Raw genomic sequence first — 13902 nt, 5'->3', positions numbered from 1 at the left:
TAATAAAATCAACATTTCCTTCTTTTTTTATTTCCCTAAGAGTGTTAATAATTTCTTTATTTGTTTCCCCTAACCCTAGCATAAGAGAGGTCTTTGTATAAACCCTAAACCCTTTTTTTATCTCTTTTGCTCTCCTTAATACCCTTATTGATCTATCATAACTTGCCCTCTTATCCCTAACAAAAGGAGATAATCTACGAACTGTCTCTACGTTATGTGCAAATACATTCAATCCGCTATTCACAACCATAGATATTGCCTATATATATATACACACACAAACCCTAAACCCTAAACCCTAAACCCTAAACCCTAAACCCTAAACCCTAAAAATTTTTCATTTTTTTTTTTATGGATAATATGGGGATATTTAGATGAGGAAGGAAGGAAGGAAAAACAATACATAATAAACACTAATAACAATAAACCCTAATATACATAAACAATATATGCACAATATAATAAACCCTAAACCCTAATATTATGCATATATAAACCCTATAATAAATAAACACACTTAGTGCTATATATTAGATGTTAAACACTAAACCCTAAACCCTAAACCCTAAACAGTAAACGCGTACAACACAACAAACAACAACGCGCAATAACTGTTACAAAGTCATGCAACCATCATCATACACTCTATGAATTAGGGTTTAGGGTTTAGGGTTTAGGGTTTAGGGTTTACGGATTCCATTTCTTGGAAGTCAGGAACAAGACACTCAATTAATATATTAGGCTTTTTTTCTTTTATTAATTGGACTGTCTTAGCAAAATGAGCAGCGCCACCATCAGGTAAATCGTCCCTAAACACCAAACCCTAAACCCTAAACCCTAAACCCTAAACCCTAAACCCTAGAAGCGGCTTACGCCTGGAACGAAGGATGAGGGAGAAGGGGAAATGTGAGAGATTGAGAGGGTTTACTGTACGCCTATCCAAAAAAAGTAGTGAGTCTATGTGTCTCTCTGTTGTTGAAACCTAGGGTTTAGGGTTTAGGGTTTAGGGTTTAGGGTTTACCTGTCTACACTAGTAAGTACAACATAATCTATATCCCATTGAGCAACAGCATCAGCAACCTTCTGTGGCTCCAAAGGGTCTGGCGGTGGGGGTTTAGAGGAAGTCTTTATAGCACAAAATCTGATTACAAACCCTAAACCCTACAAACCCTAAACCCTAAACCCTAAACCCTGGAGAAACCCTAAACCCTAGAATTCCAAGAGCGAGGACTACACAGCCCACACACACCAACTCCAAATAAACCCTAAACCCTAAACAACCACCGCTGAGTTCTTCTGCTAAAGGAAAAGGGAGTGCGCTGTTGAAACACATCGTGATTAGGGTTTAGGGTTTAGGGTTTAGGGTTTGGAGTGTACCGGCAGCCTCTAGTACACGTATCCCCTAATAACATTAACGTCGCTGTTCCTCCTTCCCAACATTCTCCAATATTAGGACATTTTGCTTCTTCACATACCTAAATACAAACCCTAAACCCTAAACCCTACAAACCCTAAACCCTAAACCCTAATTCCCTGTATTACAAGCATAGCATTCACCAAAAGGGTTTGTTCCCCTACCCAGCTCTCTCTCTCCTCCTCTGCATTCCTCTGAATAAAATATCCCCCTCTCTATTTATCTCTCTCTCTCTCTATTATTTAGAGTTTAAAAATTAGGGTTTAGGGTTTAGGGTTTAGGGTTTAGGGTTTAGGGTTTAGGGTTTACGGTATGTAGATTTAATCCACGTATTTGTTTGGTTAATTTAGCAAAATTAGAATTTTCTCCTTTAGGTGCAGGGACATGAAACCAATTAGGTCTTTTTCCTGCTGTTGATGGTCCTACACGAGGTATTTGCGGTGTATCTTTACCTCCTGCTGCTGCTTCTGCTGCTGCTGCTGCAGCAGCAGCAGCAAGTAATCCTGCTGATTCTCCTGATTCTTCTGATAGTTTCAACAAGTCCTCATCTGTCATGCTGCTGCTGCTGCTGCTGTTGCTGCTGTTGCTGCTGCTGCTGCTGCTGCTTAGAGAACTTATGTCTCCACCGGAGAAGCAGCAATTGCCAAACAGACGAGTTGCTCTTGTTGCTGCTGTTCTTGCTGCTGCTGCTGCTGCTGCTGCTGCTGTGTCTTGCTGCTGACCAATACGTTGCTCAACCCCACTGGTGCTCCTCAGCAACGATGGTGGGGAAGTGACGAATGCAGCAACCTGCTGCTGCCGTGGTCCACCTGCTGCTGTTGCTGCTGCGTCTGCTGCTGCTGCTGCATCCGCTGCTGCTGTGGTTGCTGCTGCTGCTGCAGGCTTTGTGGGCACCACCTGGGAAGAGGGGCCCCACACAGAAGGAGGAGAGATCTGCTGCAGTGATGTAGCATCCACGTAGGAGTGCAGCAGCTGCAGCAGCAGCAGCAGCAGCAGCAGCAGCAAGTGAGGGGCCCCCCGCTGCATGTGTCTTCCACCGTGTGTTGCTGCAGCGAGACAAGATGTGTGTGTGCTGCAGCAGGAGGTGCCTATACACCTGAGATAGTATGACCCATTGCTGCCGTATCTAGTGTTGCTGCTGCTGCTGTTGCTGCTACTGCAGCGAGGAGACAGGTGGGCAGCGACCATTCTAGTAGAACGACCCCGCTGCTGCTGCTGCTGCTGCTGCTGCTGCAGCTGGCGAAGACACCGCGGTGTTGAGGTGTCTATACATCCCCATACACCTCAATATCTTCTTTTTCTTCTTCTTTAACAAATATAATTGAATAGAGGAGGAAGCGGCAGCAGCAGCAGCAGCAGGCGTAGCAGCAGCAGCAGCAGCAGCACCAGCTGCAGCAGCACCGGCAGCTGCAGCTGCAGCAGCTAGGATCGGTCGGTCACTCACTCGACGGCTGTTGTGCTGCAGCGTGTGCCGGCGATGCAGGCTCTCTTGCTGCTGCTGCTGCTGCTGCTGCTGTTCTTTCTTCTTTATTGCATTAAATTATTTTTATTATAATAAACAAAGACATAAAACAGACAATCTTGTTTACGGGGCCTCGTGGGGTGTATACCCACCTCGTATATTATCGTGGGCGCAGCAGCAGCAACAGCAGCAGCAGGAGCAGCAGGAGCGGCAGCAGCAACAGCAGCAGCAGCTGCAGCAGCAGCTGCAGCAGCAGCACAAGAATATTCTCGCTCTTTTTGTATGGAATCCGTTGCCCTCTTGGGCTAACTCTAGCTCTTGCAGCAGCAGCTGCTGCAGCAGGTCAACTGCAGCAGCAGCAACTGCAGCAGGCCGCTCGCAGCAGCAACAGCAACACAACACAAGTTGCGACTTCTAGGCGGAGCAAGACTACAGCAGCAGCACAATCGGCAGCAGCAAGAGCAGCAGCAACAACAACAGCAGGATCGACACCTGCTGCAGCAGGAGCAGCAGCTGCAGCAGGAGCAGCAACTGCTGCAGCACGTGCAGCAGCACGACAACAGCAGCAACAGGAGCTGGAAGAGCAGCAAAATGCTCCCAGTGCCTCGTCGTTGGTTGCTGTTGGGCTTGGTGCTGCTGCTGTTGCTGCATTTGCTGCAGCAGCAACCTGCAGCAGCAGCAGAAGGAGAGGAGGAGGAAGAGGATCATGAAGGAGACATCCCTTTTATAGGAGAAGATTGGGCAGCAGCAACACCAACAGCAGCAGCAGCAGCAGCACAAGCATCCCTAGCATCAAGCCGTCTGCGTTCTCCTCCCCCAACAGCAACAGGAGCAGCAGCAGCAACAGGAGCAGCAGCAGCAGCAGCATCTTCTCTTCCTACTAGCCGGATAAGCAGTGCCAATTCAACCCAAGAGGGTTTACCATTACGTCCCCAAATAGACAGCAGCAGCAGCAGTAGCAGCAGCAGCAGCAGCAGAAGCAGCAGCAGAAGCAACAGCCGGAGCAGCAGCAGCAACAACAACAACAACAGCAACAGCAACAACAGCAGCAGCAGCAGCAGCAAGACATGGGAGCCGCACAGCTTACGCCTACCAGCAGCAGCAGCACTAAAGCTAAAAGAAAAAGGTACAGCAATAACAGATAAACAAGTGCAGCAATTAAGAAGAGAGAAGAAGAGGCAGCAACTACATAGAGATAATGTTGCACTGCAGCAGCAGCAGCAGCAAGTAGCAGCAAAATTTTCTTCTTATATGGATATAGCAGAGAGGGATGCAGTTGTCTATACACCTAATAAAATTAAACAAATAATTAAAATTATTATTTATTTCCTTACTAATGGAGGAAAACTACCAGAGGAAGGATACTTTGATGATACATAAGCTGCAGCAGCAGCAGCAGCAGCAGCAGCAGCAGATGCAGCAGATGCTGCAGCAGCAGCAGCAGTATAAGATATGCTGCAAGAGGTTCAGCAGTATTTATTTACTTCCTTACTAATGGAGGGAAACTACCAGAGGAGGGTTAGTTTGATGATACATAAGCAGCAGCAAGTGCAGCAGCATTAGCTGCTGCTGCTGCTGCTGCTGCTGCTGCTGCAGCAAGTGCAGCAGCAGTAACAAATGTTTAAGTGGGGCAGGTGCAGCAGGAGATTTAAGACTTTTATTTACTTATTTACTAATGGAGGGAAACTAACAGAGGAGGGATACTTGGCGATACATACGTGCAGCAGCAGCAACAGATGCTGCTGCAGCAGATGCTGCAGTATCTGCTGCTGCTGCTGCTGCAGCAGCAGTTTAAGTATAGGAGATACTGCAGGAGGTGCAGCACTATTTATGTACTTCCTTACTAATGGAGGGAAATTACCTGAGGAGGGATACTTTGATGATACATATGCTGCTGCTGCTGCTGCTGCTGCAGCAGCAGCAGCAGCAAGTGCAGCAGCAGCAGCAGATGTAGATGTTTAAGTATAGGTGGTGCTGCAGGAGGTGCAGCGGTATTTATTTACTTCCTTACTAATGGAGGCAAAGAAGGATACATTGATGATACTTAATTTGCTGCTGCTGCTGCTGCAGCAACAGCAGCAGCAACAGCAGCAGAAGCAGCAGATGCTGCAGTAATAGGAGATATTTAAGCTTAGTAGATGCAGCAGAAGATGCGGCACTTTTTATTTACTTCCTTACTAAGGGAGGGAAGCTAATTTATCTGCTGCTGCTGCTGTTCCTGCAGCAGCAAATGCAGCAGCAGCAGCAGCAGCAAATGCAGCAGCAAATGCAGCATATATTTATTTGCGCTAATGGAGGAAAACTGCCAAAAGAAGGATACCTTGACGATACTTAGATCTGCTGCTGCTGCTGCTGCAGCAGCAGCAGCAGCAGCAGCAAATGTAGCAGCAAATGTTCAAGTAGATGTAGTCGCAGTTATTTGCTTTCTTATTCATGGAGGGAGACTACCATAAGAAGGATATTTTTTTATGGTAGTTGGGACTGCTGCAGCAGCTGCTGCTGCTGCTGCACCAGCAGCAGCAGCAACAGCAGCAGCAGGAGTAGCAGCAGCAGCAGCAGCAGCAGATGTGGCAGTAGAAAATGCAGCAGCAGATGCGGCAGCAATTATTTGCTTCCTTAGTATTGAGGGGAAACTACTTGCTGAAGGATATACTTAGATATACATCTGCTGCTGCTGCTGCTGCAGCAGCAGAAGATGCAGCAGCAGCAGCAGAAGATGCATGCGATGCAGCAGTAGATGCAGCAGCAGATGCAGCAGTAGCTAGATGTGCTGCAGTAGTGTCTGGCCCTTCTGCCCCAAGACGGCAACACGAATAAGTTGCTGCTGTTGCTGCTGCAGCAAGAGCAGCAGATGTACAGCAGCCACCACTCTGCAGAAATGCAGCAGCATCTGCTGCTGCTGCTGCAGCTGCTGCTGCTGCTGCTGCAGAGTGGATTGGCAGCAAGTTAGAGGCCCCACGCAGTATTGTGAGATTACTGTAGGCAGCAGCAGCAAAAGCTGCTGCTGCAGTGCTGTAGTGGTGTTTTATTTGCTGCTGCTGCTGCTGCTGCTGCTGCAGTGCTGATTTGGTTGTTGCTGCTGCTGCTGCTAAAAAGAGCAGCAGGAACGAGGCAGCAACAAGCTCCCTAAACCCTAATATTTCTAAACCCTAGATAGGCATCTCTCTGTCGTCTCGTAAACCCTAAACCCTAAACCCTAATATGCCTAAACCCTAGAGACACCATATAAACCCTAAACCCTAATATGCGTAAACCCTAGACAGACGCCATATAAGCCCTAAACCCTAACTCCTAGTACTAGTAATAAACCCTTGATAGACATCTATCTATGATAAACCCTAAACCCTAATATGTATCTATGGCATTATAAACCCTAAACCCTAAACCCTAATATTTAATATGTATCGCCTTATAAACCCTAAACCCTAAACCCTCATATGTTGAATTGTTGTAAATGCAGCAACCCCTCAAGAGGCCCAGTTACACAGAGCCCTAGGGCGTCTGCTGCTGCTGTTGCTGCTGTTCTTGCTGCTGCTGTTGCTGTTGCTGCTGCTGCTGCTGCTGCTGCTAGACAACAGCTCTGGGTATACCAGCAGCAGCAGCAGCAGCAGCACAGCTAAAGCTGCTGCGGCGGGATATTGCTGCAGAGGGGGAGTATGCGCTGTAGCTGCGGGGTGTACATACACCAGAGAGGGACTGCAGCAAGAGTTGCTGCTGCTGCTGTTGTTGCTGCTGCTGCAATTGTTGTTGCATCCCTCTCCATCGTCTTCTTTCTGCTGCTGCTGCTGCTGCGCTCAGCCGCGAACTCGCTGCTGCTAACGCATGCAGCAGCAGCTGCTGCTGCGGCGTGCTGCGGTGTATGTACACCTCAAGCAGCAAATTCAAATATAACAAACGTAAACCATACAAACCACCAGCAGGAAGCTCCCGTGCACTATGCCCCCTGCAGCACAGCAGCAGCAGCAGCAGCAGCAGCAACATTAGCAGCAGCAGCAGCAGAAGGGGTTGTTGCAGTTGTAGTAGTAGAGGCACAGAAATAGTAACAGCAGCAGAGTACACAGAAAAAACAGCAACAGGTAATCCAGCAGCAGCAACAACAACAGCAAGACAGCAGCAGCAACAGCAGGTAACACTGCAGCAGCAGCAACAACAACAGCAACAGCAACAGCAGCAGCAGCAGCAGCAGCAGCAGTGTTGTGGTTTACGTGAAGAATCCCTCAATAGTAAACAGCAGAACGATGCCGATCCCATCCCCCGTAAATTGCTGCTGCTGCTGCTGCTCCTGCTGCCGCTGCAGCCGCTGCAGCTGCTGCAGTCTCCTCTTCCCTTCCTCTGCTAGGCGCTGCAGCTCCCTGCTGCATGCTGCTGCTGCTGCTGCAGGAGCATCGGAATCCTCAGCAGGAGCAGCAGAAGATTCGCTTTGTTGCTGCTCTTGCTGCTGTTGCTGCTGCAGCTCTTGCTGCTGTTGCTGCTCTTCCTGCTGCTGCTGCTGCTCAGCAGCAGCATCTTCAGCACTAGGCAGCGGCAGCAGCACCGTCATCCGCAGCTGCAGCTCCCACTGGTTGCTCGCTTCGATGGACTGCAGCAGCAGCAACAACAGCAGCAGCAGCCCCATAGAGCGAAGCCCAGCAACAGCAGCAAGCAGCAGCAGCAAACAGCAGCAACAGCAACTGTGGCGCAGCGGAGAACAGCATACTCCCGCGGTAGCAGTAGTAATAGTAGAGGACACAGCAGCAGCAACAGCAGCAGCAACAGCAGCAGCAGCCTACCCCTAAAGAAGCAAGGCCCCTTCTCGATCTTAGCAGCAAGGCAAGAGTATCCGCCAGCTGCTGCTGCTGCTGCTGCTGCTGCCGCTGCATGAAGGCTCCTAGACAATCTACCACGGTGTATGTACACCGTATTATCGGCTGCCCTTCGCTGCTGCTGCTGCTGCTGTTAAGCTGCTGGGTAAGAGAGAAGACAATGAGGAAGCTGCAAGCACAGCAGCAGCAGCAACTCTGACCAATTGTATTAGTAGGGTTTAGGGTTTGAGGTCTAGGGTTTAGGGTTTAGGACCCTAGGGTTTAGGGTTCCTAGGGTTTAGGGTTTGAGGGATTAGGGTTTAGGGTTTGAGTAAATCAAACAAACCCTCGAGGGTTTGTCTAGGGTTTAGGGTTTAGGGTTTCTGCTTACGCTACTCCCTCTCCATAGACCGGGGCAAGCAGCGTTGCTTCCTGCTGCTGCAGCTGCTGTTGTTGCTGCTGTTGCTGCATTTGCTGCTGTTGCTGCTGCTGTTGCCTCTTTTGCATCCGGTTAATAAGCCTCTGGAAATGCGTCTCCTGCAGCAGCAGCAGCAGCAGCAGAAGCAGCAGCAGCAGCAGCAGAAGCAGCAGCAGCAAAAGAATTTTACGCCTGAGTTAGCGTCTATTATATATTGGATAAAACTTTGCAGTCCCTAGGATTTGCTAGCTTATTAGGGTTTAGGGTTTAGGGTTTAGGGTTTAGGGTTTGGGTCGTACGAGGTCTCTAGCCTTCAGCAGCAAATCTCCTTGGCTGCTGCACAGCCGCTGCAGCTCAGCAGCATTCATCTGCAGCGCCTCTAAGCAGTAGACAATTGACCCCTGCAGCAGCAGCAGCAGCAGCAGCAACAGCAACAGCAACAGCAACAGCAGCATTAGGAACAGGAGGAACAGCAGCAGCAGCAGAGGCAGGGACAGTTGGAACAACAGCAAAAAGAACAGCAGCAGCAGCAGCAGCAGAAGGCACAGCAGCAGAATCCACGGGAGCCTACTCTTTGAGGTGCAGCAGCTGCTGTTGCTGCTGTTGCTGCTGTTGCTGCTGCAGCAGATGTCTGCAGCTCGAGGGCATTAAACGTTGCAATAAGAGAGTTCACAGCCTGCAGCACAAGCAGCAGCAGCAGCAGGAACAGCATCAGAAGCAGCAACAGCAACAGCAGCAGCGCATGCAGCAGCAGCAGCAGCAAACCAAGAAACCACTGATAGAGCAGCAGCTGCTGCTCCCCATCTGCTGTTGCTGCACACCCAACAGGCCTTAAGTACAACACCCGTACTCCAGCAGCAGCACCAACAGCAACAGCACAAGTTGCTGCTGCTGCTGCTGCTACAGCAGCAGCAGCAGCAGCAGCAGCAGCAGCGTTGTGTAGACTTACACCAGGCGTTGGCGACTCTCCAGGCAGCAAGGAGAGCATCGCATGCAGCAGCTCAGGATACATACGAAGGCCATACAAATCAGGTGCCTCTGCTGCTGCTGCTGCTGCTGCTGCTGCTGTTGCTGCTGCTGCTCTTGGGACCGTCGTCTGTCCTCCTCCTCCTCCTCCTGCTGCTGCTGCGTCAGTAGCAGCAGAAGGGACAAGAGCAGCAACAGCTTCCTCAGGGAAGCCTAAGAGGTCTTGCCAACAAATACTTCGGCCTGTTGCTGCTACCTCATTTGCTGCTGCGGCTGCTGTTGCTGCTGCTGCTCGTGCTGCTGTTGCTGCTGCTGCAGCTTCGGTTGCATCCGACGGGGAATCCACTGGATCGCCATCCTTTGCTGCTGCACCAGTTGCAGCAGCTGCTGCTGCTGCTTCTGCTGCTGCTGCTGCATCACCGCAAGACTCGCCTTGGCTATCCACCTTGGCGCTGGTGCTGCTAATGTTGCTGCTGCTGCTGCTGCTGTTGCTGCTGGTCTTGTCACTGCTGCCTATGCTGCTGCTGCCGCCAGTGCTGCGCGTACTGGGGCTGCTGCATGCGCTCAAACGGCGTTGCTCTGATCCTACTGTCTCCCTCTGCTGCTGCTGCTGCTGCTGTTGCTGCTGCTGCTGTTCATTGGCAGTAGCAGAATCATGTGGTGCTGCTGCTGCTGCTGCTTCCGTAGCTGCTGCTGCTGCTGCTGTAGCGTTAGCCTGCTGCAGCAGCACCCGCACCGCGCTATCTACAGCCTCTTGCTGCTCCTCCACTTGCTGCAGCAGCAGTAGCAGCTCACCCCCGTATTCCCGCTGCATCAGCTGCTGCTGCAGCCGCTGCTGTTGCTGCTGGTGGTGCTGCTGCTCATCCATAGGGCAGGAGTCCTGCAGCAGTAACAGTTGATTTGCTGCTGCAACAGCAGCAGCAACCGCTGCGTCCTGCTGCAGCAGCAGTGGCGCATGCATAGATAAAAAGCGGCCACCAAGCTGGGTAGTTAAATGCTGCTCCTGCTGCTGCTGCTGCTCCTGCTGCTGCTGCTGCGTCTGCTGCTCCTGTGTAGAGTCCGCTCCACTGGTGTCCCCTTGTGACCCCTGCTGCTGTTGCTGCTGCTGTTGCTGCTGCTGCTGCTTGCGCTGCTGCTTGCGTGCATAATTCTCCCGCAGCAGCAGCAGCTCCTCCTTCGTCGCTAGTGCAGCAGCAAGTTGCTGCAGCGACGAACGAGCCCTAGCAAGAGAGAAGCCCTGCCTACTGTACCGGCACCGTAGCTGCTGCTGCTGCAGCAGGAACTCCTGCTGCTGCTGCTGCTGCTGCTGCTGCATTAGGTGTCCTTGAGACATACCACCCATGACGTCTGCTGCCGCAGCAGGAGCTGCTGCTGCTGTTGCTGCAGCAGAAGGTTGCTGCCACGGGGGATGTGCTAGGACCGCTCCTTCTCGTAGTCCTTGCCATATCTGCTGCTGCTGCTCCTGCTGCTGTTGCTGCTGCTGTGCAAAAGCAGCAACAGCAGCTGCTGCTGTAGCAGCAGCAGCAGGGTCCGTGCGGCTCATCTTCCTCCTTGGCGGCTGCTGCACCTCAAGGTAACGCTTAAGGGAGCATACAGAGGGAGTACGAGAAGCAGCAGCAACAGGAGTGTGCCGCAGCAGCTGCCGCGCTAATTGCCTACCAAAGCCTAGCAAAGATTGACCAGCAGCAGAAGCACGAGTAAGGAGACCCCCTGATCCTTGCTGCTGCTGCTGCTGCTGCTGCTGCTGTTGCTGCTGTTGCTGCTGTTGCTGCTGTTGCTGCTGATACAGCTGCTGTTGCTGTTCTTGTGCTTCTAGACGGGAAGGGAACAATTGCTGCTGCATTTGCTGCTCCTGCTGCCGACGGTGCCACTCTGACTGGTGCTGCTGCTGCTGCTGCATTTGCTGCTGCTGCTGCTCATGCTGCTGTCTTCTTCTGTCTATGCAAGAAGAAGCCACAGAACCAGCACCCTGTGGGGCCGAGCGGCAGCTGCTGCTGCAGCTGCGGCGGCGGTATGCTGCTGCTTGCTGCAGCAGCAGCTGCTGCTCCGATACAACTCGTTGTGAGAAGTCTGCTGCTGCTGCTGCTGCTGCTGCTGTAGCGGACAGGTGTGTCTCGCTGTGTCCTGCTGCTGGCGGCTCATTGCGCAGCAGCAGATGCGGCACACGGTGCAGCCCTTGCTGCTGTTGCTGTTGCTGCTGCTGCTGCTGCAGCAACGTATGCAGCGAAGGGGCTACAGCTGTAACATCGGAGGCTGCTGCTGCACTAGCGAGAAGACGTGTCATAGGGCATCGCACATCCTGCTGCTGCAAGACGTGCTGCTGCTGCTGCTGCAGCAGTTGCTGCTGCGGCTGTTGCGATCTTCCCCTACGTTGTGCTGCTGCAGCCGAGAAGGACCTGGGGTGTATAGGCAGCTGCGGCTGCAGCTGCCCTGCGCAAATTCCCGATGTGGGGCGCAGCTGCTGCTGCGCTGCTGCTGCTGCTGCTGCAGCAGCAGGACCCCCTGAAGCAGAAGAAAACAGCGGTGCAGCATAGGCTGGGTTAGTGCTGCTGCTGCTGCTGCTGCTGCTGCTGCGGATCCATGGCACCTCCAAGGAAGGCCTGACGCCCCCCGTAAAGGCAGAAGCAGACAGCACCCCGTGAGCAGAGCCCAAGCTGCTGCTGCTGCTGCTGCTAAGCAGGCGAGGCTGCAAAAAGCTGTGGCCTGCTGCTCCTGCTGCCGCTGCTGCTGCTGCTGCTGCACTTACGTGAGGTGAAGCAGTAGCTGCTGCTGCTGCAGGTAATGGATTCACTAGTGGGGTACGCCCATGCAGCATTTGCTGCTGCTGCTGCAGCTGCATGTGCTGCTGCTGAGGTCGTTGTAGCCATTCCTGTTGCTGCTGCTGCGGCTGCTGATTTAGCAGCAGCTGCTGCTGCAATGGTTGCTGCAGTTGCTGCTGAGCAAAAGGGCGCAAGGGGCGTTGCTGCCGCAGCGTCCTTTGTGGTAGGTCCTCATCCATTTCTGCTGCTTCTTTTGCTGCTGCTGCTGATTCGGCTGCTGCTGCTCCTCCTGCTGCTATTTTGGCTGCTGCCGATGCTGCTGCAGCCGCCGCAGCAGGGTGCTGCAGTCTCTGCTGCAGCCCCGTCAGCTGCTGCTGCCGCAGCTGCTCCCCGATCTAGTGGGGTCGTTATAGTGGGGCTCTTGAACCGACCCTGCCACTCCTGTTGCTGCTGCTATGCATGCATGCATGCATGCATGCATGCAGACGACGACTTGCGGTGTATGTACACCTCAACCTGCAGCAGCCCTTTGCTTGTTTTGTGCTCTCATGAGCAGAGACAGAGAGGTGGAGGCCCCTAGAGGGTTAGCAGCAATTGCTGCTGCTGCTGCTGCTGTTGTTGCTGCTACTCATGCAGACGACGGAGGAACGCATGCGCTGCAGCAGCAGCAGCTGCTGCTGCTGCTGCAGCTGTTGGGGGGTTGCTGAGTAGCCAATAGCACGATGGCTGCTGCCACCACAGCAGCAATACTAAAAACTTTACTTGTTTTGCTGCTGGCAGCAGGACATTAGGAAAAAAGGCGGGAACAGCAGCAGCGGGGGATGCTGCTGTTGCTGCATGCAGGAGCAGCTGCAGGAGCAGCAGCCGCGGCGGCAGCAGCAGCAGCAGCAGCCTACCAAAGCCCCAACATACTCATCTGGATTAATTATAGATTTTCTATTACATTTATTGTTAAATTTAGTACTTAATTACCCTTGATTCTGCTGCTGCTGCTGTTGCTGCTGCTGCTGCAGCTGTTGTCGTTGTTACTGCTGCTGCTGCACACTGGCCATAGGAACGACGACCCCACCGCCACACCAGTGTGTTTCTGGGGATCGGCTCCAACACTTGCTGCTGCTGCTGCTACTGCTGCTGTTGTTCTTGCTTCTACTGCTGCTTCTGTCGTTGCTGCTGCTTCTGCTGCTGCAGCACACAGCAGTGACCGCCAAATGGGGCGCTGTGTGGTGTAGTTACTGCAACTCAGTGTTCGCAGCAGCGGCTGCCGCAGCAGCTGCTGCAGCAGCCGCTGCAGGAGCAACAGCTTGCTGCTGCAGCAACAACCTGTTCATGCTCCAGCTGCTGCTGCAACCTGCTGCACTTGCTGCAGCAGCCTTCTACAGTTGCTGCCTGTTGAGTACAGACATTGTCACAGATGTGCTGCTGCGCATGCAAGTGTCTCTAGTAACAAAGAGACAGCTAGCTAGCTAGCTAGCTGCTGGGTAGATAAGGAAGCTAGCTAGATAACAAGGCCCGGGGAGGCAGTAGACAAGTAGGGTTTAGGGTTTAGGGTTTAGAGGGTTTAGAGTTCGGAGGGTTTAGGGCCTATAGAGGGTCTGCTGCCTTCAAATTCGGAGCTGCTGCTGCTGCTGCTGCTGCTGCTGCTGCTGCTGCAAGAGGCACAAATAACAATTAAAAGACAGCAGCGACTGCGTTGCTGCCTGCTGCTGCAGCAGCAAAAGCAGCAAAAGCAGCAGCAGAACAAACCAAAGCATAGAGAGGACCAGCTAGCTACCTCCTTAGCTACCTAGCTAGTCCTTTAGCCAGCTAGCCAGCTCCCTATCTAGCTAGATACCTAGCTAGCTAGCTCCCTATCTAGCTAGCTACCTAGCAAGCTAGCTATTTAGCTAGCTAGCTAGGTACCCAGCTCCTCCTCCTCTACCACCACCAGCTAGCCAACTAACTAACTAACACGGCCAGCTATCCAGATAGCTAGCTAGCTATCCAGCTAGCTAGCTAGCTAGCTAGCTAATTATCTAGCTCGTCTAGTAGACCTTCAAGACCATCAGCAGCAGCAAATGGCGATCCACCAAAGGATCTCTTCTTTATCTGTGTCTTTAATTCCT

General features: G+C 52.2%; 4 protein-coding genes across 4 annotated transcripts in view; 1 reads left to right on the top strand and 3 right to left on the bottom strand.

Annotated features, from left to right (window-relative positions):
- Positions 1-673: 673 nt before the first annotated feature.
- EMWEY_00017840 (lipoic acid synthase, putative) lies at positions 674-2440 on the bottom strand (the record flags this gene model as incomplete). Its single annotated transcript, XM_013479950.1, has 4 exons — positions 674-809; positions 1022-1141; positions 1378-1475; positions 1841-2440. The coding sequence occupies 4 exons, from the start codon at positions 2438-2440 to the stop codon at positions 674-676; spliced, it is 954 nt and encodes a 317-aa protein (XP_013335404.1).
- A 1027-nt stretch (positions 2441-3467) lies between these two features.
- On the top strand, positions 3468-4256 carry EMWEY_00017830 (hypothetical protein, conserved; the record flags this gene model as incomplete). The annotated part of the gene is made up of 1 exon (XM_013479949.1): positions 3468-4256. One exon carries the CDS (start codon positions 3468-3470, stop codon positions 4254-4256), a length of 789 nt encoding a protein of 262 aa, XP_013335403.1.
- A 2821-nt stretch (positions 4257-7077) lies between these two features.
- On the bottom strand, positions 7078-12039 carry EMWEY_00017820 (hypothetical protein, conserved; the record flags this gene model as incomplete). Its single annotated transcript, XM_013479948.1, has 6 exons — positions 7078-7455; positions 7646-7847; positions 8049-8194; positions 8375-8476; positions 8647-8751; positions 9025-12039. The coding sequence occupies 6 exons, from the start codon at positions 12037-12039 to the stop codon at positions 7078-7080; spliced, it is 3948 nt and encodes a 1315-aa protein (XP_013335402.1).
- Positions 12040-13804: 1765 nt separating this feature from the next.
- EMWEY_00017810 (hypothetical protein, conserved) overlaps positions 13805-13902 on the bottom strand; it is a gene marked incomplete at both ends in the record, with an annotated part of 6210 nt that continues 6112 nt past the window's right edge. The window contains one exon of the mRNA XM_013479947.1: positions 13805-13902. This exon is cut by the window's right edge and continues 361 nt beyond it. Coding sequence (XP_013335401.1) covers positions 13805-13902 — 98 coding nt within the window.

The sequence above is a fragment of the Eimeria maxima genome, genomic scaffold (assembly GCF_000499605.1).
Source record: "Eimeria maxima Weybridge genomic scaffold, Emw_scaff149, whole genome shotgun sequence".
Lineage (NCBI taxonomy): Eukaryota > Apicomplexa > Conoidasida > Eucoccidiorida > Eimeriidae > Eimeria > Eimeria maxima.
The sequence above is the reverse complement of the archived record's forward strand: the minus strand, read 5'-3'. Positions and strand labels throughout refer to the sequence as shown.